This window comes from Eleutherodactylus coqui, chromosome 6 (genome assembly GCF_035609145.1).
Source record: "Eleutherodactylus coqui strain aEleCoq1 chromosome 6, aEleCoq1.hap1, whole genome shotgun sequence".
NCBI lineage: Eukaryota > Metazoa > Chordata > Amphibia > Anura > Eleutherodactylidae > Eleutherodactylus > Eleutherodactylus coqui.
Window position 1 is genome coordinate 57,710,582 of NC_089842.1, and position 26,354 is coordinate 57,736,935.

Genomic DNA, 26,354 nt, shown 5'->3' on the forward strand with positions numbered 1-26,354 from the left:
CGTGTAACGTGAGGGTCACGAGAAAGGCATCCTAACATGAAGTCAGCCATGTGTGCCAGGGTACCTGTACGCAACACATGGCTGTCCTCACTAGGAAGATCACTTTCAGGATCCTCCTCCTCCTCCTCAGGCCATACACGCTGAAAGGATGACAGGCAAGCAGCATGGGTACCCTCAGCAGTGGGCCAAGCTGTCTCTTCCCCCTCCTCCTCATCCTCCTCATACTCCACCTCCTCCTCCTCAATGCGCTGAGATATAGACATGAGGGTGCTCTGACTATCCAGCGACATACTGTCTTCCCCCGCCTCCGTTTCCGAGCGCAAAGCGTCTGCCTTTATGCTTTGCAGGGAACTTCTCAAGAGGCATAGCAGAGGAATGGTGACACTAATGATTGCAGCATCCCCGCTCACCATCTGCGTAGACTCCTCAAAGTTTCCAAGGACCTGGCAGATGGCTGCCAACCAGGCCCACTCTTCTGTTAAGAATTGAGGAGTCTGGCTCCCACTACGCCACCCATGTTGGAGTTGGTATTCCACTATAGCTCTACGCTGCTCATAGAGTCTGGCCAACATGTGGAGCGTAGAGTTCCACCATGTGGGCACGTCGCACAGCAGTCGGTGCACTGGCAGATTAAACCGATGTTGCAGCGTCCGCAGGGTGGCAGCGTCCGTCTTGGACTTGCGGAAATGTGCGCTGACCCGGCGCACCTTTCCGAGCAGGTCTGACAAGTGTGGGTAGCTTTTCAGAAAGTGCTGAACCACCAAATTAAAGACATGGGCCAGGCATGGCACGTGCGTGAGGCTGCCGAGCTGCAGAGCCGCCACCAGGTTACGGCCGTTGTCACACACGACCATGCCCGGTTGGAGGCTCAGCGGCGAAAGCCAGCGGTCGGTCTGCTCTGTCAGACCCTGCAGCAGTTCGTGGGCCGTGTGCCTCTTCTCTCCTAAGCTGAGTAGTTTCAGCACGGCCTGCTGACGCTTGCCCACCGCTGTGCTGCCACGCTGCGCGACACCGACTGCTGGCGACGTGCTACTGCTGACACATCTTGATTGCGAGACAGAGGTTGCGTAGGAGGAGGAGGAGGAGGAAGGTGCTTTAGTGGAGGAAGCATACACCGCCGCAGATACCACCACCGAGCTGGGGCCCGCAATTCTGGGGGTGGGAAGGACGTGAGCGGTCCCAGGCTCTGACTCTGTCCCAGCCTCCACTAAATTCACCCAATGTGCCGTCAGGGAGATATAGTGGCCCTGCCCGCCTGTGCTTGTCCACGTGTCCGTTGTTAAGTGGACCTTGGCAGTAACCGCGTTGGTGAGGGCGCGTACAATGTTGCGGGAGACGTGGTCGTGCAGGGCTGGGACGGCACATCGGGAAATGTAGTGGCGACTGGGAACTGAGTAGCGCGGGGCCGCCGCCGCCATCATACCTTTGAAAGCCTCCGTTTCCACAACCCTATACGGCAGCATCTCCAGGCTGATAAATTTGGCTATGTGCACGTTTAACGCTTCAGCGTGCGGGTGCGTGGCGGCGTACTTGCGCTTGCGCTCCAACACTTGCGCTAGCGACGGCTGGACGGTGCGCTGAGAGACATTGGTGGATGGGGCCGAGCACAGCGGAGGTGAGGGTGTGGGTGCAGGCCAGGAGACGGTAGTGCCTGTGTTCTGAGAGGGGGGTTGGATCTCAGTGGCAGGTTGGGGCACAGGGGGAGAGGCAGCGGTGCAAACCGGAGGCGGCGAATGGCCTTCGTCCCACCTTGTGGGGTGCTGGGCCATCATATGTCTGCGCATGCTGGTGGTGGTGGCTCCCCGGCTGATCTTGGCGCGACAAAGGTTGCACACCACTGTTCGTCGGTCATCTGCACTATCAGTGAAAAACTGCCAGACCTTTGAGCACCTCGGCCTCTGCAGGGTGGCATGGCGCGAGGGGGCGCTTTGGGAAACAGTTGGTGGATTATTCGGTCTGGCCCTGCCTCTACCCCTGGCCACCGCACTGCCTCTTCCAACCTGCCCTGCTGCTGCACTTGCCTCCCCCTCTGAAGACCTGTCCTCAGTAGGCGTAGCAAACGAGGTGGGGTCAGTCACCTCATCGTCCTGCTGCTCTTCCTCCGAATCCTCTGTGCGCTCCTCCCTCGGACTTACTCCAATTACTACTACCTGAGTGATAGACAACTGTGTCTCATCGTCATCGTCCTCCTCACCCACTGAAAGCTCTTGAGACAGTTGCCGGAAGTCTCCAACCTCATCCCCCGGACCCTGGGAACTTTCCAAAGGTTGGGCATCGGTCACGACAAACTCCTCCGGTGGGAGAGGAACCATTGCTGGCCATTCTGGGCAGGGGCCCGGGAACAGTTCCTGGGAGTCTGCCTGCTCCTCAGAATGTGTCATTGTAATGGAGTGAGGAGGCTGGGAGGAAGGAGCTGCGTATTAATTAGGACTACAACCCCCAGGAGATAGATACTCTAGGCAGCGTATAATATTATGTATACTGTTTCCCTCTGGCAGGATGACAGCGCTGATGTAACAGAGACAGCAGATCCAGGAAACAATTTTGCGCAAGCCTGCTGTAACGCTTAGCTGCGTATTAATTAGGACTACAACCCCCAGCAGATAGATACTGTAGGCAGCGTATAATATTATGTATACTGTTTCCCTCTGGCGGGATGACGGCGATCATGTAACAGAGACAGCAGATCCAGGAAACAATTTTGCGCAAGCCTGCTGTAACGCTTAGCTGTGTATTAATTAGGACTACAACCCCCAGCAGATAGATACTGTAGGCAGCGTATAATATTATGTATACTGTTTCCCTCTGGCGGGATGACAGCGCTGATGTAACAGAGACAGCAGATCCAGGAAACAATTTTGCGCAAGCCTGCTGTAACGCTTAGCTGCGTATTAATTAGGACTACAATCCCCAGCAGATAGATACTGTAGGTAGCGTATAATATTATGTATACTGTTTCCCTCTGGTGGGATGACAGCGATCAATTTTTTGGAACAAGCCCACTGCGTATATAGCCTGAATATCTCTATCCCTGCCTCACCAGTTCTGCCCCTATACTCTGTACAATGACTGCAGACTGTGGACGCAATGCTCTGCACGGCCGATATACAAAAAAAAAAATTGTGCAACACTGCTAAAAGCAGCCTCAACAGTACTGCACACGGTCAGATGTGGCCCTAAGAAGGACCGTTGGGGTTCTTGAAGCCTAAAATAACTCCTAAGGCTCTCCCTATAGCAGCTCCGGCATCAGCAGCACTTTCCCTGATCTCTTGCAGAATGCATCTGTGGCGAGCCGCGGGAGGGGCCGATTTATATACTCGGGTGACACCTGATCTCGCCAGCCACTCACTGCAGGGGGGTGGTATAGGGCTTGAACGTCGCAGGGGGAAGTTGTAATGCCTTCCCTGTCTTTCTATTGGCCAGAAAAGCGCGCTAACGTCTCAGAGATGAAAGTGAAAGTAACTCGAACATCGCGTGGTACTCGTCTCGAGTAACGAGCATCTCGAACACGCTAATACTCGAACGAGTATCAAGCTCGGACGAGTACGTTCGCTCATCTCTAGTTGTTTCCTATTAAAATGAGTAGGAAACACTTGCGATCATCTGACTACGTGAAATACGCACCTGAGGATCGGAATTTCACAGAAGCAATGCAAGGCGTTTGAAAGCTATGAAAGTTTTCAAATAATTATAAAGCCTGTAGATTCATGGTTTAACTCGCTGATTACTTGACATGGAAAATTGCCCTCTCTTAACTATGTGTAGCCTTCAAGAGAACTCTGAGACCACGGGAACTTCAAAGCAGGGTGCAGAGTTGTATATTCATCTCCTTAGGGATATCCTACCTCAGTAAAATATTCTGTTATATGATCTTCCAAATAGCAGACTTGTCTGAGAAGCTTTACCAAATGCCATAGTGCGGCTTTTTGTACATAGTCTCTATTTCAGTGGTCATTATATGTATAACCTTTTTCTGCACTGGGTTGTCTAATGGGAATTAGGTATATAATTTTTTCCCAAAATGCTTTTCTCTAGAAGTTACTGCAGCAAACAGCATAGAAACAAGAACACTTAGATTTCCTTTAACTATCTGCAAGCAACTGCAAGCCAAGCCAGACGGTAGCTATCACCTACTTTTAACCCTATAAGTCAAGCTTATGGGCTAAAAGTAGGTGACCTGCTGAGTCTTGGTGTAAGTAAGTGTTCTACTTACTTCCACCGTCATACCCCCAAGTACAAGCGTTGAGCCACCGATCCAGGCATTGAGCGGTGCTGATAGGTAATCCTCCCATTCTAAATATATAAAGGGAGGACTACTTAGCAGCATCACTCAATACATTGCGAGGCGGCTTTCACACTCCTACAGGGAGAACAATGGGGGAAGTAAATATAACACTTACATTTCTCTGACTCAGCAGGTCGCCTACTTGCAGCCCATAACTTTCGCTAATATAGAACTAAAAGTAGGTGACAGAGTCTCCTTTAGTCTTAGGCTACCTGTCCACGGGCGCTTTAGCATTGCGTTCCCCGCAGCGATAATCCAGCCACAAGTAATGCAGTGAACGTTATGGAAAGCGCAGCCCCCCTGTCCACGAGCGGAGAATCATAGTGACTCTCCGCTCGCGGGCGGTAAATCGCAGCATGCTGCAATTTGCCGTTATTTTCCTAAATGAGCCTATCTGTCAGATAGGCTCACTGCAGAGATCTGTCAGCTGGCTCCTGTTCCCCAGTGGAGGCTCCTGCGGCGGTTATCCAGGCAACCAATAATAAGTTTAAACCTGTAAACACATTAAAAATCAAGTAACTGGTAAACTCAACTGTATAGACTTGCATTATTTAAGCCATTCACCCCTGTGATATACTATAACTTTTGGTTTGTTTTCTTTCTCCAAGGTCATGTGTACCATAGAGGCCACCCATTTTGCTGCTATAGGAGCCGCAGAGGAAGCCCATGCCAGATTGGTCTTGTACACATTTTATTGAGTGGTGAGAACCTGCACAGGAATGTGGTCTCAGGTTCTGCAGTGATATTAAAGTCATGAAAACAGGATGCATATACTAGGAACTCTTGCCATAGATGGTTCGGAGTGTGGGGATGTCAAGAGGCGTCATTTTTTTCTTTGTTGTGGAGCCTCCACAATTGTCTTCCTTCCATATATGAGTCTTTTTATATATGTATAGTACGTAGTATACGTGGTATATATAAGTGTTTGACCTTTACACTGAATTCATGGATGTAGTTTGTCTTTAAAGAGAACCTATCAAATCCCCACAGCACCATAAACTCATTTATTGTGCTCAGGGGCGTAACTAAAGGCTCATGGGCCTGGGTGCAAAAGTTCCGCTGGGCCCCCTCCCCCACCATCTGTACCCATACCCAGAGGCATAACTTGACAATTTGAGAGCCTTAATGCAAAATCTGTAACAGGGCCCCCCAACTATAATGCTTTATTCATACTACTAGGCTCCCTATATGGAGAAGACGGGCCTTATGGGCCCCCTAAGGGTCCTAGGCCCGGGTGCAACCGCATCCCCTATAGTTACGCCTCTGATTGTGCTGTTAGAGGGCATGACAGGGTACCAGGTGATGTTTTTCTTTATACTCACCTGTTACAGAGGTGTCCCCCTCTGAAGTCGGTGAGTGACAGGAAAACCTGACTCTTTTCAGAGTAACGTGCGCATGCTCTCCCATAGGCTTGTATAGGAGAGCTCCCACTTGGGAATCTGAAAAGAGTCTGATTTTTCTGTGCCGTGCAATCTTCAGAGGGGGACACCACTGGATCGCTGGTAGCAGGTGATTATAAAAAAGACATCATCTGACTTCCTGTCATGTTCCCTCACAACACCATAACTTAGTTTATGGTGCTTTGGGGACATGCTAGGTTCCCTTTAAAGGATTCGATCTGGGCAGAAATGTATAAATAACCACACAGCAGTCCTAATGCCACAGTTCCTGAGATCTTCACGCTGTCTTTTCAAAAGTTTTGTTAGCTTGTACAAGTTCATGACTGCCAAATCTGGAAGCCTTTTCTGAGTCTGTTGATCACTTACTGCATGGTAGAGGCATGTGTCATGTGCAGAATGCTTTCAAGTAGTGCTTAAAGGGCTCCTATATTTAGGCCTACTAAAACCCTAAGGCAGTGTTTCCTAACTCCAGTCTTCAAGGCACCCGAACAGGTCATGTTTTCAGGATATCCTATAGTAAGGACACCTGTGGCAATGTCTGAGGCACTGACAATAATTACATCACCTGTGCAATACTGAGGAAATCCAGTATAGATGACCTGTTGGTGTGCCTTGAGGACTGGAATTGGGAAACACTGCCCTGAGGTTTCACTCACACAGGCGTATGGAGGCTGCATATTACGCGTGTTTTGTTTACACACGTAATACATAGTCCTAAAGGGCCACTAAGTTACATTACGCCACTCAGACGCGTGAAAAAAAACACAGCATGACCTATTTTGGTGCGTATAACACGCATTATAGACTGGATGGGGGTGTTAAAATATGCAGCAAATACACGTTACATGCTTATCTGCTGTGTACTGTGTATTACATGTGAAAAAAAATATATGCATAATACGCAGCCCACATACGCCCATTTGAGTGAGCCCTAAAGGCATACTTGGCAATAATATTTGGGAAGATTTCTGGAAACGTTTGCAAGGGAAAAGGGGTGTTATTGCCCATTTCATGTTGCAATAGGCGTAACATGAGCTGGAGTTTGACCGATTGCAGTGGCAAGTATTCCCCTTTTTCGTTGTGCTAGTTTGTACTATTGTAGTGGCGCAGTACATACTTTCCTGGCCCCCTCCAAAATGTCATACATGTCATGTCATGTTGGTGCGCTGTGAAAATCTGTCTATTCATTCTGTTATATGTATTGCACAGCTGCAGCTTGTGATGGGTTAAGTGTTTGCAAGAGCCTGCAGATTGCCTGTGAATGTATCAATTTATGTCCTGTCACGTGGTATGAGTAAGGCTATAAATGTAAATGCTTTAGATCGGTAAAGGAGTTCTATGTCTTCTGGGTTCCTGATAAAGAGTGCCAGCTGCATGAGGGTACCTTTAACCCTCATGCAGTGAAGAATGGAGGAGGAGAAGAGGTTCCCTGGATCAACTGTTCAAGCATGAGAGAAGAGTGAGCCCCAAAGAGAGAGAGCATGAGCAAATCGTGAGTGTGTTCTTCCCAAGGCCCAGTGCAGCGGTACTCATCTTTAAGTCACATGCCCGAGCGTCCCAAAGTCTGGGACCGCTGGGTGGAGATACATGTCTTCAATTGTTCACGGCCAAGCTTCCTGAAGTCTGGGACCGCTGAGTGGAGGTACGCGTCTTCAGTTCTTCGCACACGGGCATCCTGAAGTCTGGGATCACCATGTGGAGGTACTCTTACTCAAGTCTGTCTGAATGCCTACACTTGGAATATTGTCTACTTTGCCTTTTACCGTTGAAGTTGTATTGAAGTAAAGTTTTTCCAGGCCCTGACCATTCCCAGGGACCTGGGATATGTTATATCTGTCTGCGGCTTCTTTATTCTCCGGGAAGGTCATTCCGGTGTGTAGCGGAACGGTGGCGTCACCGGTGACTACTACTATCCCTGTTGTACCGTTTATTGGGCATCCCTCTTCTAGGGGGGTCTGGAAGAGGCCCAGCATTGCCCTGGCTGAGGCTACGTGCGTCCCCTTGGGAGGGAGCATGGTAAGTGCCACCGTGACAAGCAAGCATCTTACCGTCCCCGCTCCTCAATGTATGCCCTGTGTCCAGGGTCACCCTACGGGATGCTGCACTATTTTCCATGAATGTGCCTTTTGTGAGTTAAAAAATCCACAGGAAATTAAGTGAAAGTCTGATAGATCTCTATTCCTGGTCCCAACTGCACCTGGCCTAGCTGAATGTAATGAGCCCAGGGGTGGTTGGGACTTACAGCACTAAACAGTTAAGCAGGATTACTATACTATCTTCTTAAAGTGACTCTCCTGGCCTGGACAAAAAAATTGGCTGCACCAGCTTCTTTAACTACCTGATGCACATTGTGTATTAGTATATATCATTGGTGTAAGCACTGGCTACTCAGAGCATCATATAGTGTCTGAGACTGCCAATACATATTAATGCATAGTGTGTATCAGGTAATCAGAGAAGCGGTAAGGCCATCATAGTTGGACCAGGCTTGGAGGGTCACTTTAACTCCCACAGAGGTGAATGGGAGTTATGGAAACAGAGTAGCACAATGAGTTATGCTCTTTCTTCAGCTCCTTAGTTACAGAAACAACATAGCTCAATGTGCTACGCTGTTTCAGGAACTCCCATTGACTCATCTGCAGGCTTCATATCTAATTCTCAGTTTTCCCTTAGTTAAGTAGGTGTTGACTAGCTGATATGATGTCTCTCATACACAGCACACACAGAGAAGAGTACTGTAGATTCTGCTTCCCTATCACTATCTCCCATGTACAGAGAAGCAGCAACATCAGTATGGCAGACACTGTATAGAAATACTGAGCAGTGTAGATGTGATTTCAGTAGCTGCGAAACACTTGCTGTTAGCTGCAGCAACATGTTTCTTTCTGTCTCTGCTTCTTTCTAAGTAGGTTCCTCCGTACAGGTAGCATGTAATCACGATCCTTCAGCGACTTTAAGGGTCCTTTTGCATGGAACAAATGTTGGGCACTTTTTAAATGCCCAGAAGTCAATCCAATGATTATCGCTTCTGTGCTTTAACATAGGATCGATAATGGTTCACTAAATGGAGTTTGAGCGTGCCCGAGACCTCTTCCGGTCGCCCGCCTCATCAGAGTAAACAAACAATTGTTCATAGATGAACGACTGCCTGCTTACATGGGCCAATCATTGCTTGATTTTTATGCCCGCATGAACTGAATGACGAACCATAAGTGAAAGAATTGTCATTCATTGTTCAGTCGCTGGCAGTGTTTACACTGAACGATTATCGTTCACTTTTCCATAATTCAACAATGTACTGAATGATAATTGTTGTGTAAAAGGGCCATAAAGTGTCTGTCGCCTCATTAAAGGGGCCTTTTACATTAGTGTTTTAATTTCTGTTTTGCAGTTCCATTGTGGGAACAGCAAAATCGAAAGAACATATTTCTGTTTTCAAGCCCATAGAAATGTATTGAAGTGTAAGGTCTATAGTCTCAATCCGTTTCCGTATTTTCCATCGCCATTCCAGTTCTTACACTGGATCAAAAGAGCAGACTGCTACACTTTTACTTCAGGTTTTGGAAATGGAATACAGATGGATCCTTCTTTTATTGCATTGCACTCAATGGGAGAATGAGCTTGAAGACAATCGATTTTTCATTTTCAGTTTTGTCTGTTTTCTTCACAATGGTAGCTTGTTAGTGAATCGGCTCAGTGATTAGCACTGTTGCCTTGCAATGCTGGGGTCCTAGGTTCAAATCTTATCAAGGGCATCATCAACTTTAAAAAACCTCTATACTCTATCACTTTTATTCAGATTTGAACCCACATTTCCAGCACTGCAGGGCAGCAGTGCTAATGACTGAACTACCATGCTTGAGAAGGAGAAAAATAAACACAATGGGAACATAAAACTCCATGCAGTTGTTGTCCATAGTCAGATGTGAATCTGGAATCTTGAATGTACAGTGCAAGCCACTGAGCTATCAATATGCTTTTGCCTTCTCTTCTATTTGGCCGCCTGCAGACGGCCGGGTCGGATCCCCTGCGAGAATTCTTGCAGTGGGATCCGACCCGTGCCCCTGCAGGGACCAGTACGGCTCTCACCTGCTCCCGCGGCTCTAGCACTGTGATAAGCCGACGCATGCGCAGAGCGGAGCCGGCCCGGCACTACTGACATTTCTGTGCGGGCCCATGCGAGACCAGCACAGAAATAGAACATGCCGTGATTTGTTTTCCGCATGTGATTTCACGTGGACAAATTGCGGCCATCTGCCTAGGATTGTATTTTCTAATGCAATCCTATGGCAGCATGAAATTCTGTGGGAAATCCCGCCACGGAATTTCCGCCCGCGTGCAGAGGGCCTTTCTCTAACAATGAAAGAACAAGTGGGCATTGTTAGCATTGCTGCCTTGCAGTGTTGGTGTAGTGGCCCAGAGTTAACGGGGCACCTCCATAATGTTAAATGCTTGTCTTGTGCAATGATATTGTCAGTGTCTTCTATGTTGTGTGCACCTTTGCAACTCTGAATGAGTTATGTCTGAGAAATGTGACTATGTTTTATATATATATATATATATATATATATATATATATATATATATATATATATATATATACACATACACACATATCAGTAAGGATGCAGAGTGAGTTAGTAAGTAAATGGAGCAGTCTTGCAAAGTCTGCAAATGAGTGAGCCACACAGATGCTGTCTAGTCTGTGTGGTACAGAAAGAAGGAGACTGAAAGATAACCCTCAACGTGGCCTGGGACTGCTTCACCTAGGATGTGCCGCTGCCGCTATCAGCACTGAGAGTGAGAGAGAAGGACACCAGATGAGCGAGTGTTAACCAGTAGAGAGTTAGAGAGAAAGAGAGAGTGTCCAGGAGCAGGATCACACAGATTACTAGGACCGTTGATTGTCTGGATTACCCTGAGATGTCCTTCCTGTCACACCATCTTCTGAGAGTGTAAATTTTGCCGAACTGTTACTGTTGTATTGGAATTTTATTAGAGTTCAGTAAACAGACATTACTGACCGTTCCCGGTTTTCCAGAAAATTATCCTTGTGCGTGAGTTGATGCTTCCCTTGAGGAAATTTTAACCTAGGACCACAGCATTGCAAGGGAACAGTACTAACTGAGCCACATTCATTGAAAAAGAACTACTACTTAAATACTGGAAAACAGATGTAAGCAGAAAGCTTATAGATGATTTCCATTTTTATTCAAAGTGGATCAGTCTAAAAAAACGCTAGTATGAATGTAGCCTTGTGCAAATGTGAATTCACCCAGAGAAGCATTTTTTCTGATAAAAATAATAAAAAAGATTCTTACATTAATGTTGATTTATGCACTCTTATAAAAGTTCAGTGAGGATTTAAAGGAATTGTCTGTGATTTTAGGAAAGTTGTCTAACAACAGGACATGGTATAAAGTAAAATAAAATAACCATTACTTATCCATCAAACCACCCTCCACTATAGCACCAGTCTCTTTGGTTCGCCGGTGAAGGTATTGCAGTGAAGATATTGCATATATTATTCATGTGGCGTCATCACTGCAGGGATCACTAGAGTGACACCACTGGAGCAGTGGAGGATCAAATGGCTATTTTTTTATTTTATTTTAGATCACTTCCTGCTCATAAGTAACTTTCTTAAAATCTCAGACAACCCGTTTAAAGGAGTTCCTTTATGAAAACAACCCCTTTTTAAAAATAAGCCAGCAACTAATTTACAGAGATCTAGCTTCTTTCACCCCTGCGAACAGCTATTATCAGTGGGGAAGCTGAGGCCAGCTGCACATTTTCCCTGCAGTGGCCAACACAGGGGGAATAGACAATTACATACCAGCTATTTATGTGAATGGCTGTCCATGTTATGCATGAACACTTCAGGTCCAGCAGAACATGAGATGTTCATACAGAATGACATTCCATTCTAATGCATAGCATGTGATCCTGAGTGGGGGGACAACCTTATGACATCCAAATCCCATAATATTTTGATTAGCCTGTGCTCACTCTATAGGGCTATAGCATGGTTTTTCCTGGGAAAGATACCAGAACTCCAACAGAATCATGATGAACCCCATTAGAAGTTCGTGAGATCCATCAAGACTTGTTGGTAACTGAAAACTAGAGATGAGCGAACATGTCCGTTACGGACACATCCGCACCCGGACACCGGCTTTGCCGAACACTGCAGTGTTCGCGCGTAAAGGTCCGGGTGCCGCCGGGGGGCGGGGAGATGCGCGGCGGCGCGGGCGGCAGTAGCGGGGAACAGGGGGGAGCCCTCTCTCTCTCCCTCTCCCCCCCACTCCCCGCCGCACCCCCCCGCGCTGCCACGGCGGCCCCCGAACTTTTTCGCCCGAACACTGAAGTGTTCGCAAAGTTCGGTGTTCGGGCGAAAAAGGGGCGGGGCCGAACGTGTTCGCTCATCTCTACTGAAAACGCATCTGTCATAACGACTCTAGTATGAACAGAGTCTTAGCACATTCTGCAGGCACTATGTTAATAAACAATAACAAAATTAACACAGCGCCAAAAATTGTAAACAGATAGAAGTCTTATTGAGCTTCTTGACCTCATTGGAATTAAGTTTTATTTCTGTCCAGAGTACACATCTTAGAGGAAACGCTGCTTATAACACTTTCCATCAAAGTCTACCTTTACTTCATTTTATAAGCATGTCAAAGCCAAGTGTCAAGGGATTTTGAGAACTCCCTCGAAGCATAAAGTATTGTGACCTGTGACTCTGTTTCCAAGGAACCTGGTGAAGCCTCTGATTTATAGCTAGAAAACCACACAACCTATAATAAACATTCTGGACTAAGGCTAAATTGAAGAATTTGTGTAGGAGACAGGTGAAGATGTTTTAGGAAAAACTTTCCATATTTTGAAATCATTCAGTTTCTAATTGAAGAGTGAATAGAAAAAAAAAGTAATTGATTTAACAATATGCCGACTATTTTTCAGTTTCAAATGTAAAAATAGCTGTTTATTAAAATTTAATATGCTTAATAATGCAATTTACGGACATAAAGAGTTATTGCTGATCAAAAAATGCTGTTTGACATACAGATGGTATGAATAAGGACTAGAGATGAGCGAGCACCAAAATGCTCGGGTGCTCGTTACTCGAGACGAACTTTTCGCGATGCTCGAGGGTTCGTTTCGAGTAACGAACCCCATTGAAGTCAATGGGCGACCCGAGCATTTTTGTATATCGCCGATGCTCGCTAAGGTTTTCATTTGTGAAAATCGGGGCAATTCAAGAAAGTGATGGGAATGACACAGCAACGGATAGGGCAGGCGAGGGGCTACATGTTGGGCTGCATCTCAAGTTCACAGGTCCCACTATTAAGCCACAATAGCGGCAAGAGTGGGCCCCCCCCAACAACTTTTACTTCTGAAAAGCCCTCATTAGCAATGGATACCTTAGCTAAGCACCACACTACCTCCAACAAAGCACAATCACTGCCTGCATGACACTCCGCTGCCACTTCTCCTGGGTTACATGCTGCTCAACCCCCCCTGCACGACCCAGTGTCCACAGCGCACACCAAATTGTCCCTGCGCAGCCTTCAGCTGCCCTCATGCCACGCCACACTCATGTCTATTTATAAGTGCGTCTGCCAGAGGAACCGCAGGCACACACTGCAGAGGGTTGGCACGGCTAGGCAGCGACCCTCTTTAAAAGGGGCGGGGCGATAGTCCACAATGCTGTACAGAAGCAATGAGAAATCCAATCCTGTGCCACCTCCATCTGGAGCTGCACACGTGGGCATAGCAATGGGGAACCTATGTGCCACACACTATTCATTCTGTCAAGGTGTCTGCATGCCCCAGTCAGACCGCGGTTTTTTATAAATTTATTTACATAAATAAATCCCATTGCATTGCCCATCACAGCTGAGGTAATAATGTCATGTTTAATGCAGGTGGGCTTCGGCCCACACTGCATGCCCCAGTCAGACTGGGGTTCTTTAAAAGTGGAAACAGATGCATTTACAACTCCCTGTGGACCCACAGCATGGGTGGCTCCCTGGAACCCACCGGTGGTACATAAAAATATCCCATTGCATTGCCCATCACAGCTGAGGTAGTAATGTCATGTTTAATGCAGGTGGGCTTCGGCCCACACGGCATGCCCAGTCAGACTGTGGTTCTTTAGAAGTGGACACAGATGCATTTACAACTCCCTGTGGACCCACAGCATGGGTGGGTGCCAGGAAGCCACCGGCGGTACATAAAAATATCCCATTGCAGTGCCCAACACAGCTGATGTAACGTCAGCTGTAATGCAGGTGGGCTAAAAATTAATTTGATTACACTGTAGGCGAGGGCCCACAAAAATTGCTGTATCAACTGTACTAATGTACATCAGAAAAATTGCCCATGGCCAACCAAGAGGGCAGGTGAAACCCATTAATCGCTTTGGTTAATGTGGCTTAATTGGTAACTAGGCCAGGAGGCAGCCCAGTTAAAATAAAAATTGGTTGAGGTGAAAGTTTCAACGCTTTAATGAGCATTGAAACGTATAAAAATTGTTTAGAAAAATTATATGACTGAGCCTTGTGGGCCTAAGAAAAATTGCCCGTTCGGCATGATTATGTGAGGTTTCAGGAGGAGGAGCAGGAGGAGGAGGAGGAATATTATACACAGATTGATGAAGCGAAAAGGTCCCCGTTTTTGATGGGGATACAGAACGATGCTTCCATCCGCGGGTGCAGCCTACGTATTGCTTACGTATCTCTGCTGTCCGCTGGTGGAGAAGAGAAGTCTGGGGAAATCCAGGCTTTGTTCATCTTGATGAGTGTTAGCCTGTCGGCACTGTCGGTTGACAGGCGGGTACGCTTATCTGTGATGATTCCCCCAGCCGCACTAAACACCCTCTCTGACAAGACGCTAGCCGCAGGACAAGCAAGCACCTCCAGGGCATACAGCGCGAGTTCAGGCCACGTGTCCAGCTTCGACACCCAGTAGTTGTAGGGGGCAGAGGCGTCACGGAGGACGGTCGTGCGATCGGCTACGTACTCCCTCACCATCCTTTTACAGTGCTCCCGCCGACTCAGCCGTGACTGGGGAGCGGTGACACAGTCTTGCTGGGGAGCCATAAAGCAGTCAAGGGCCTTAAAGAGTGTTGCCCTGCCTGTGCTGTACATGCTGCCTGATCTCCGCGCCTCCCCTGCTACCTGGCCCTCGGAACTGCGCCTTCGGCCACTAGCGCTGTCGTATGGGAATTTTACCATCAGTTTGTCCGCCAGGGTCCTGTGGTATAGCAACACTCTCGAACCCCTTTCCTCTTCGGGTATGAGAGTGGAAAGGTTCTCCTTATACCGTGGGTCGAGCAGTGTGTACACCCAGTAATCCGTAGTGGCCAGATTGCGTGTAACACGAGGGTCACGAGAAAGGCATCCTAACATGAAGTCAGCCATGTGTGCCAGGGTACCCGTACACAACACATGGCTGTCCTCACTAGGAAGATCACTTTCAGGATCCTCCTCCTCCTCCTCCTCCACAGGCCATACACACTGAAAGGATGACAGGCCAGCAGCATGTGTACCCTCACCAGTGGGCCAAGCTGTCTCTTCCCCCTCCTCCTCATCTTCCTCCTCCTCCTCCTCCTCCTCACCGCGCTGAGATATAGACAGGAGGGTGCTCTGACTATCCAGCAACATACTGTCTTCCCCCGGCTCTGTTTCCGAGTGCAAAGCGTCTGCCTTTATGCTTTGCAGGGAACTTCTCAAGAGGCATAGCAGAGGAATGGTGACGTTAATGATTGCAGCATCGCCGCTCACCACCTGGGTAGACTCCTCAAACTTTCCAAGGACCTGGCAGATGGCTGCCAACCAGGCCCACTCTTCTGAAAATAATTTAGGAGGCTGACTCCCACTGCGCCTCCCATGTTGGAGTTGGTATTCCACTATAGCTCTACGCTGCTCATAGAGCCTGGCCAACATGTGGAGCGTAGAGTTCCACTGTGTGGGCACGTCTCACAGCAGTCGGTGCACTGGCAGATTAAACCGATGTTGCAGGGTGCGCAGGGTGGCAGCGTCCGTGTGGGACTTGCGGAAATGTGCGCAGAGCTGGTGCACCTTTCCGAGCAGGTCTGACAAGCATGGGTAGCTTTTCAGAAAGTGCTGAACCACCAAATTAAAGACGTGAGCCAGGCATGGCACGTGCGTGAGGCTGCCGAGCTGCAGAGCCGCCACCAGGTTACGGCCATTGTCACACACGACCATGCCCGGTTGGAGGCTCAGCGGCGCAAGCCAGCGGTCGGTCTGCTCTGTCAGACCCTGCAGCAGTTCATGGGCCATGTGCCTCTTGTCTCCTAAGCTGAGTAGTTTCAGCACGGCCTGCTGACGCTTGCCCACCGCTGTGCTGCCACGCCGCGTGACACCGACTGCTGGCGACGTGCTGCTGCTGCTGACACATCTTGATTGCGAGACAGAGGTTGCGTTGGAGGAGGGTGGTTTAGTGGAAGAAGCATACACCGACGCAGATACCACCACCGAGCTGTGGCCCGCAATTCTGGGGGTGGGTAGGACGTGAGCGGTCCCAGGCTCTGACTCTGTCCCAGCCTCCACTAAATTCACCCAATGTGCCGTCAGGGAGATATAGTGACCCTGCCCGCCTGTGCTTGTCCACGTGTCCGTTGTTAAGTGGACCTTGGCAGTAACCGCGTTGGTGAGGGCGCGTACAATGTTGCGGGAGACGTGGTCGTGCAGGGCTGGGACGGCACATCGGGAAAAGTAGTGGCGACTGGGAACTGAGTAGCGGGGGGCCGCCGCCGCCATCATACTTTTGAAGGACTCCGTTTCCACAACCCTATACGGCAGCATCTCCAGGCTGATAAATTTGGCTACGTGCACGTTTAACGCTTGAGCGTGCGGGTGCGTGGCGGCGTACTTGCACTTGCGCTAAAACACTTGCGCTAGCGACGGCTGGACGGTGCGCTGAGAGACATTGGTGGATGGGGCCGAGGACAGCGGAGGTGAGGGTGTGGGTGCAGGCAGCGGTGCAAACCGGAGGCGGTGAAAGGCCTTCGTCCCACCTTGTGGGGTGCTTGGCCATCATATGTCTGCACATGCTGGTGGTGGTGAGGCTGGTGGTGGTGGCTCCCCGGCTGATCTTGGCGCGACAAAGGTTGCACACCACTGTTCGTCGGTCGTCTGCACTCTCAGTGAAAAACTGCCAGACCTTTGAGCACCTCGGCCTCTGCAGGGTGGCATGGCGCGAGGGGGCGCTTTGGGAAACAGTTGGTGGATTATTCGGTCTGGCCCTGCCTCTACCCCTGGCCACCGCACTGCCTCTTGCAAGCTGCCCTGCTGCTGCCCTTGCCTCCCCCTCTGAAGACCTGTCCTCAGTAGGCGTAGCAAACCAGGTGGGGTCAGTCACCTCATTGTCCTGCTGCTCTTCCTCAGAATCCTCGGTGCGCTCCTCCCTCGGACTTAATGCCCTTACTACTACCTCACTGATAGACAACTGTGTTTCATCGTCATCGGCCTCCTCACCCACTGAAAGGTCTTGAGACAGTTGCCGGAAGTCCCCAGCCTCATCCCCCGGACCCCGGGAACTTTGCAATGGTTGGGCATCAGTCACAATAAACTCCTCTGGTGGGAGAGGAACCACTGCTGCCCAATCTGAGCAGGGGCCCGAGAACAGTTCCTGGGAGTCTGCCCGCTCCTCAGAATGTCTCATTTTCATGGAGTGAGGAGGCTGGGAGGAAGGAGGAGCAGCCAGAGGATTCTGAGTTGCAGCAGTGGACGGCGCAGAACTCTGGGTGGACGATAGGTTGCTGGAAGCACTTTCTGCCATCCACGACAGGACCTGCTCACACTGCTCATTTTCTAATAAAGGTCTACCGCGTAAACCCATTAAATGTGCTATGAATGTGGGGACGCCAGAAACGTGCCTCTCTCCTAATCCCGCAGCAGTCGGCTGCGATACACCTGGATCAGGAGCTCGGCCTGTGCCCACACCCGGACTAGGGCCTCCGCGTCCTCGGCCGCGCCCACGTCCTCTAGGCCTACCCTTACCCCTCAGCATGTATTACCAGGATTACCAGGAATGCAGAAACACAACGCTGTAATTAAATGTGCCGCTTATTGGCCTGTGGTTGGAGGCTGACTTCGCTTACGGAACGCCAGGAAATAATTTGGCGCAAGCCTGCTGTAACACTTAGCTGGCTGCGTATTTATTTGGAGAACTAATACCCCCAGCAGACACGGACCCAGAACACTGAGCACAGTGACAGGCAGGCCAAATAGATTTTTTTCCAATATTTTTTTGAAAAGGACCACTGCGTATATTCAATCTATAATATATGTCTTCTGGCCCTGCCTACACAATTCTGTCCCTGGACTGTGTCACGGAACTGCAGTGTTGCACTGTTATTAACTGCAACAGAGCGGTGATTTCAGAGCCAGGAAATAATTTGGCGCAAGCCTGCTGTAACACTTAGCTGGCTGCGTATGATTTTGGAGAACTACTACCCCCAGCAGACACGGACCCAGAACACTGAGCACAGTGACAGGCAGGCCAAATAGATTTTTTTCCAATATTTTTTTGAAAAGGACCACTGCGTATATTCAATCTATAATATATGTCTTCTGGCCCTGCCTACACAATTCTGTCCCTGGAGTGTGTCACGGAACTGCAGTGTTGCACTGTTATTAACTGCAACAGAGCGGTGATTTCAGAGCCAGGAAATAATTTGGCGCAAGACTGCTGTAACACTTAGCTGGCTGCGTATTTATTTGGAGAACTACTACCCCCAGCAGACACGGACCCAGAACACTGAGCACAGTGACAGGCAGGCCAAATAAATTTGTTTCCAATATTTTTTTGAAAAGGACCACACTGCGTATATTCAATCAATAATATATGTCTTCTGGCCCTGCCTACACAATTCTGTCCCTGGAGTGTGTCACGGAACTGCAGTGTTGCACTGTTATTAACTGCAACAGAGCGGTGATTTCAGAGCCAGGAAATAATTTGGCGCAAGCCTGCTGTAACACTTAGCTGGCTGCGTATGATTTTGGAGAACTACTACCCCCAGCAGACACGGACCCAGAACACTGAGCACAGTGACAGGCAGGCCAAATAGATTTTTTTCCAATATTTTTTTGAAAAGGACCACTGCGTATATTCAATCAATAATATATGTCTTCTGGCCCTGCCTACACACTTCTGTCCCTGGAGTATTACTGCAGGGCGCAATGCTCTGCACGGCCGATATACCAAAAAAAAAAATGTGCAACACTGCTAAAAGCAGCCTCCACACTACTGCACACGGTTAGATGTGGCCCTAAGAAGGACCATTGGGGTTCTTGAAGCCTATAATAACTCCTAACGCTCTCCCTGCCTCCACACTTCTGTCCCTGGACTATTACTGCAGGGCGCAATGCTCTGCACGGCCGATATACCAAAAAAAAAAAATGTGCAACACTGCTAAAAGCAGCCTCCACACTACTGCACACGGTTAGATGTGGCCCTAAGAAGGACCGTTGGGGTTCTTGAAGCCTACACTAACTCCTAACACTCTCCCTACAGCAGCTCCAACACGATACCCCTGTCCCTCAGCTATGTCAAAACGCATTTGAGGCGAGCCGCGGGAGGGGCCGATTTTTATACTCGGGTGACACCTGATCTCGCCAGCCACTCACTGCAGGGGGGTGGTATAGGGCTTGAACGTCGCAGGGGGAAGTTGTAATGCCTTCCCTGTCTTTCAATTGGCCAGAAAAGCGCGCTAACGTCTCAGAGATGAAAGTGAAAGTACCCCGAACCCCGAACACGCTAATACTTGAACGAGTATCAAGCTCGGACGAGTACGTTCGCTCATCTCTAATAAGGACTAGTAAAGAAATCACATCAATATTGTTCTTAGCAATAAGTTCTGTATAAATGCACTAGTCCCTTGTTGTAGCACCAGCACAACACAAACCAAACTGTTGGGGAGGCAATTCTGACAGGGGGGAAATCTTTATTATTCCTTAAATTTTACTTTTTTTTATAATTGACTGAAGTAAGGAGGTCTTGGCAGATATGCCAGTGATCAGACTTGTTTAAAGGGGTTGTCCCGCGCCGAAACGTTTTTTTTTTTTCAATAGCCCCCCCGTTCGGCGCGAGACAAACCCGATGCATGTTATAAAAAAAAAAACGGTTCAGTACTTACCTGAATCCCCGCGCTCCGGCGACTTCTTACTTACCTTACTAAGATGGCCGCCGGGATCTTCACCCACGATGCACCGCGGGTCTTCTCCCATGGTGCACCGTGGGCTCTGTGCCCTCCATTGCTGATTCCAGCCTCCTGATTGGCTGGAATCGGCACACGTGACGGGGCGGAGCTACAAGGAGCAGCTCTCCGGCACGAGCGGCCCCATTCGGAAGGGAGAAGACCGGACTGCGCAAGCGCGTCTAATCGGGCGATTAGACGCTGAAATTAGACGGCACCATGGAGACGGGGACGCTAGCAACGGAACAGGTAAGTGAATAACTTCTGTATGGCTCATAATTAATGCACGATGTACATTACAAAGTGCATTAATATGGCCATACAGAAGTGTATAACCCCACTTGCTTTCGCGGGACAACCCCTTTAAGATCCCATAGACAATGAACTAAGACAATTCGCTCTAAATAGTATACATCTAAAAGAATATACTTGACTACATTAAATACTAAACCTAAGAACAGTGTGTAGAGCCTACCTTTCAGCTGTTACCAAGTCTCTAGATGTCACCATTCCTTCAGCCTTACCTTCTGGGAAGTCTTCCAAGGGTAAGGGCGTCCACCCACTGGCGTTTGCGATTTTCGTGCGTAAAAAACGCAGCGTTTTCCGCGGCTTTTTGGCGCGTTTTTCACGGCGGTTTTTGCGGCTTTTTCGCGGCATTTTCGCGGCTTTTCCGTTAATTTCCATTGACATTCATGGGTGCATTAAGAAAAAAATAAGGACACATATGCAACTGACAGTTCCTATGTTAAAAATTGCAACGGTGTAACGGACCGGAAAAAAAAATGCCAGTGGACAGGAACACATTCAATACTAATTGCTCTTGAGAAAAAACGCAAAACGCAAAGGAAAAAAAATCGCCAGTGGGTGGGCGCCCTAATTCAGAACCAAGTTGGACTGCCCAACTACTAGATCAGAGTTCTTCAACAGAGAACTAGCAGCAGTTTTTGGTAACTCGAATATTATAGCTGCTCTCTAAATGGAGGCTTCTCTTCAGGAAGATGAACGGACTAGTTGTGATAATACCTTGTCAGGCCTTATTTCCTTACAGTTTTTCCTCACAGTTGCTATAGCGGTAGACAAAATTCTATCACCAATTCATTGTCCATCGAACATTTTTGAAGTTAGTCATTGTATAATGAAGAGTTATGTGATTTCCTTAAACTCTGTGTGGTTGAATGGGTTGTCCAGTTATCGAACAACATCCCTTCAATAGCACTCACTGTAGAAAATAACAAACTGAGGAGTGCTTACTCCTCCTCTGCCGACAGGATCCAGCACTGCATCCCCACCATGTCCCTTGTGTCTTGAAAGAAGAGGGTCGTGGCAGCATGCAGGGATGCAGTAAAACAAATCCTTTATTCCTCCATTGTAAAAGCTGCAACGTTTCGATCTTTAAATAAGATCTTTTGTGTCTGTTGTCACAGCTGACATCACGGAAAGTCAGGTGACTGCTGCCGCATCACTTCTGGTTCTGCTAGCATCATGGCACTCACATCCTGGGCGCCATGATGCCAGGAGAGCTAAATCGTGACACTGCAGCCTCTGAGTGGCTGCAGTGGTCACCTGACTTCTGCTGACAGCAGTTGTCACAACAGATATCAGGATGCAGTGGGGCTGCAGCGCTGGATCCTGGCACTGGAGGAAGGATAAGTACTGATCAGTTTATTTTGCTGCAGTGAGTACTATTGAAGGGATGCTGTCCGGTAACTGGACAACTCCTTTAAAGGGGTTGTCCCGCGCCGAAACGGGTTTTTTTTTTTTCAATAGCCCCCCCGTTCGGCACGAGACAAACCCGATGCAGGGGTTAAAAAAGAAAACCGGATAGTGCTTACCTGAATCCTCGTGCTCCGGTGACTTCTTACTTACCTGGTGAAGATGGCCGCCGGGATCTTCACCCTCGGTGGACCGCAGGGCTTCTGTGCGGTCCATTGCCGATTCCAGCCTCCTGATTGGCTGGAATCGGCACATGACGGGGCGGAGCTACGAGGAGCCGCTCTCCGGCACGAGCGGCCCCATTCAGAAAAGAAGAAGACCGGACTGCGCAAGCGCGTCTAATTCGGCGATTAGACGCTGAAAATTAGACGGCACCATGGAGACGAGGACGCTAGCAATGGAACAGGTAAGTGAATAACTTCTGTATGGCTCATAATTAATGCACAATGTACATTACAAAGTGCATTAATATGGCCATACAGAAGTGCTGAACCCCACTTTGTTCCTCAGCATTTTCATCTCTCTGCTTGATGTCAATGAATGGGAACATTTTTGTTTACATTTAGTGCTTTAGAGGGGTTGTCTGAGATCAGAGGAAAAAGTCTGTTTTTTTTCTGAAAAAAGAATCACTCTTGTCCGAGAACTGTAGCTGGTATATATGATTGTGCTGCTGTAGTAGTCACAGTCCATTGACAAGGGTGGTAATTAGAGATGAGCGAACGTGCTCGTTTAGGACAATTACTTGATCGAGCATCGCTTTTTTTGAGTAACTGCCTACTCGGGCGAAAAGATTCAGGGGTTGCCGGGGTGAAGCTCCCTCCCCCCCCCCCCCCCCCACTCTCCACCGCAACCCCCTGCTCACCCCCGATGCCCCACAAATCTTTTCGTGCAATTAGGCAGTTGCTCAAAAAAAGCGATGCTCGATCGAGGAATTGCTCTAAACGAGCACATTCGCTCATCTCTAGTGGTAATGTCTATTCTTCAATTGGTTTTCCAACCCCATGAATTGTGTTTGCATACAGCTTACAATGATATAGAATAACAAAGGAAGTAAAGAACACCTTACCAATCTCCTGCAGCTCCCATAACGGAGCTTCATGGGTCCCCCATGCAGTCTCTATTTAACAAGCTGCAGTCATGATGTGTCCATGACTGCTGCAGCCATTGACACCACTGATGTCATGTCATATTAATGTGTTGACACCACTGAGGTTATGTCAATATGACATTGCTGGAGCCAGGTGAATAGATACGAGTGGGGGACCTGGCAAGCATTGATGTGGGAGTGGTTGGGGATTGGTAAAGTGAGTTTTTATTTAACTATTTTAACCGTTGTAAGCTGTTTAAACAATTATGTAACAGATTGCATGATGTTGGAAAACCCCTTTGTGTTGGCCACACACAAGACCTGTCAGCCAAACCTGTTCTTACCCTAGGCATTTCTCTTTTAACAAAATGCATCAACAAAATGAGTATGTTTCCTGTCCTGATAGTTGGCTATCAGTGTAAAGAAAAAGGACTCATGCACACAGGTGAAGAGCCAGCATGTCAGGATCCGTGGGGCACCATTCAACATGGGTAATTGTTCTGTAAGGCTACCTTCACACAGGTAAGCGTGATATCGGGCTAAAAAAAAAACGGCCCAAAATCATGCTTGTCAACATGCTTTATATCCACGGATGTAAGACATTTCTCTGTTCTGATGCTCCGACGCTTGTTTCACGTGCATCAGAGGGTCGGCAAGTGTTTCCCATTGATTTCGGCATGCGATGTGTTTGACTGTCCCATTGAGAACAATGAGCGATACATTCTGAGGGACGCTAAAGAACAGTGCATGCAGTGATTTATTTACCTCACAGCATCACTGTAAAGGAAATCATCGCTCATGTGAATGACTCCATTCAAAAGAATGGAGTTCATATTTTCACGACTTTTGTGCGTGTTACAACGCACAGAACTTGTAGTCCAGGGTATTACATTCATAAAGAAACTTTTTATTCTGGGTTTTCATAAGGATCTTGAAAATGTTGAAGAGTTAAAATACTCTGGAGCAGATTTATTAACACTGTCTAATAGTTAATGCAAACTTAGGCTAGAAAGTCTTGCAATGTACCAGTTTTTCACAGTGGCTCATGCTGGGTGATAAATATGGCACATCTTCAGACTGTCCTTAAAGTTTATACCACACTTATTGGTTGTCTTAGTTTTACACCGGTTTTTGTTCCATAATTTTGGTGCATTTTTGGCGCATAATGTCCCAATTAGGCAATGGCTCCATTCCAATGAAGCCATGCGTCCATGCTGCTAAGCCAAAGCTGTTTTGTGTAAAAGTGTCAAAAACACATCATGAATGTGGCGCAAGCATTTAGGACGGTTTTTGGCAAAATTTGCACCAGAAAACTGGAGTATTTTTAATAGAAAATCTGCTCCAGTGCCTATTAGAAAGTTATGTGACTTTTTAATTAAGTGAATACCAGTTTGCAGTACCAAAACAAGTTATCGTAATGGAGTTAATGCCTTTTGAAAAAAAGATGGCTTAATTTGTTCGCTTAGCTTCATTTTATGCAAATATAAAAATCATTGTTGGCTCATTAGCTAATCGTTCTCTTTAAACACCAATCGTTCAGCTGTTCTCATTCGATGGTACAGAAAACAGAACGATCCTGCTAAAAAGATAAACAATTTATCTTTGTATTTAGACTGACTGCCCAAGCGAGCATATAAACTGTGTCATCATTTGCTTGTTCGCTCGGGCGAGTGATTTCTTGCTACATGTAAAAGTACCCTTATGGGTGATGTAACTACAATGTACAAATATTTGGGTGGGAAGTACAGAGACCTTTAAAATTATATTTTTACACCTGACCCTGTAACCGTGTCAGAAAGGTGTCCTCTACGTCTAGAAGAAATAAGGCTTCACCACAGTCATAGGTGGGGTTTCTTTACTATGAAAGCATTGACATTGGAACTCTGCCACAAGCTGTTGTGATGGTTGATTCCTTAAACAAGTTCAAGAGGGGCATAGATGACTTGAAAAATATATTATAAGTTATAATCACTAGATTTATGGAGATGGAACGTTGATCCGGGGATTTACATTGCTTGCCAGATTTGGAGTTGGGAAATAATTTATTTTTTACCCCTATTAAGGGGTAATTGGCATTCACCTCGTGGAAGTTTTATCCTTTCTCTGGATCAACACAGTAGGATTATCGGCTGGAATTGATGGACCTGTGGGGGTTTTTTTCAACCGTATTGACTATGTAACTATGTAAAAATGTTGTTATACAATGATTAAGCTTTATTAACACAAAACAAAAATAAAACGTTAAAAGTGTAGTTTCATTTTTGGCAATTAATGTCCTCCTATAATCCAAATCACCCTCATGATAAGAGTAAATGATTTGTATAATAGAACAGAAACATTGTGAGGAAATCAGGTTCCTCACAGATATTCTATTAATGCCATCAGTGTAGTCTTTGTTGACTGTACCTATACCTACCTTAAATCCCACAATAGTCACATTCTATTTGGCGCCAGCCCACCTCCCCCCCAAAAATGTAACTTTTTAATTGTAGATTTAGAATTTATCTCTCATGTAAATATATCTCCGAAATGTAGAAGAAAATCCTGGCAGCATGTAGAGGTGCTATATAAGATATACTCTTTATTCTCCCATCACACAGAGACAGCGTTTTAGCCGTGAGGCCATGTAAATATATTGGCGCAGAACCCAGTCGTCTTAAATGCATTTTAAACGCATTGCAAGAATCCACTCTTCTCTCACTGTGGACACGCTAAAAACGCTCACTGTTGTCCTCATCCACTCTCGGCTCGATTACTGCAACTCGTTGCTGATCGGCCTTTCCCCCGCTAGACTCTACCCTCTCCAATCCATCCTGAACGAGGCAGCCAGGCTCATCTTCCTGTCCAGCTGCTACTCAGATGCCTCTGCCCTGTGCAAGTCACTGCACTGGTTGCCTGTTAAATACAGAATTCAATTTAAACTCACTACCTTCATCCATAAAGCCCTCCACAGTGCAGCGCCCCCCTACATTGCCTCCCTCATCTCAATCCATCATCTAGCCCGGGCTCTCCGCTCTGCTAACGAAACCAGACTGAGCGCCCCTTTAATTCGAACCTCTCATTCCCGCCTCCAAGACTTCTTCAGAGCAGCACCGGTCCTCTGGAACGCACTACCAAAGGCTACCCAAGCAATCCCGGACTCGCAGAACTTCAGGCATGCTCTAAAAACGTACCTCTTCAGGGGGGCATACCACATCCCCTAAACCAAACCCCTCTGTACGCTGCCTGATAATATGCTCCCTGATCTATTGACTGCAATCCCTGCTAGCCACCATCAACTGCCCCTGCAGTCATACCGATTCTGCCGTCACATGGCTTAATGTCTGACAATTGTTTATGTGTATAGCATCCCTCACTCTCCACCTCGCCGTACCGTGCACATCTCCAGCCCCTTATCTTCTGTATCACCCCATTATTTGTAGTATGTAAGCTCGTTGGAGCAGGACCCTCACCCTTAGTGTTTCCATCAACTGATTACTATGTAACCATGGTTCTGTAATGTTTGTACTTTTGTCTTTTTCGGTATTCCCCCCTGTCTTTGTACGTGCTGCGGGATATGTTTGCGCTATACAAATGAAGATTATTATTATTATTCTATTATTATTTTAACCCCCAAATTACATAACTAATTTTAGCCCTAAG

At 47.5% G+C, this 26,354-nt stretch overlaps 1 protein-coding gene across 1 annotated transcript in view; it reads left to right on the plus strand.

The window, feature by feature from the left end:
* The first annotated feature begins 23,138 nt into the window (after nt 1-23,138).
* SAMD11 (sterile alpha motif domain containing 11) overlaps nt 23,139-26,354 on the plus strand; it is a 240,511-nt gene continuing 237,295 nt past the window's right edge. Inside the window, exon 1 of the mRNA XM_066606881.1 lies at nt 23,139-23,157. Within this exon, the coding sequence (XP_066462978.1) occupies nt 23,148-23,157 (10 nt within the window). The 5' untranslated portion in view covers nt 23,139-23,147. The remainder of the gene's footprint in view (nt 23,158-26,354) is intronic.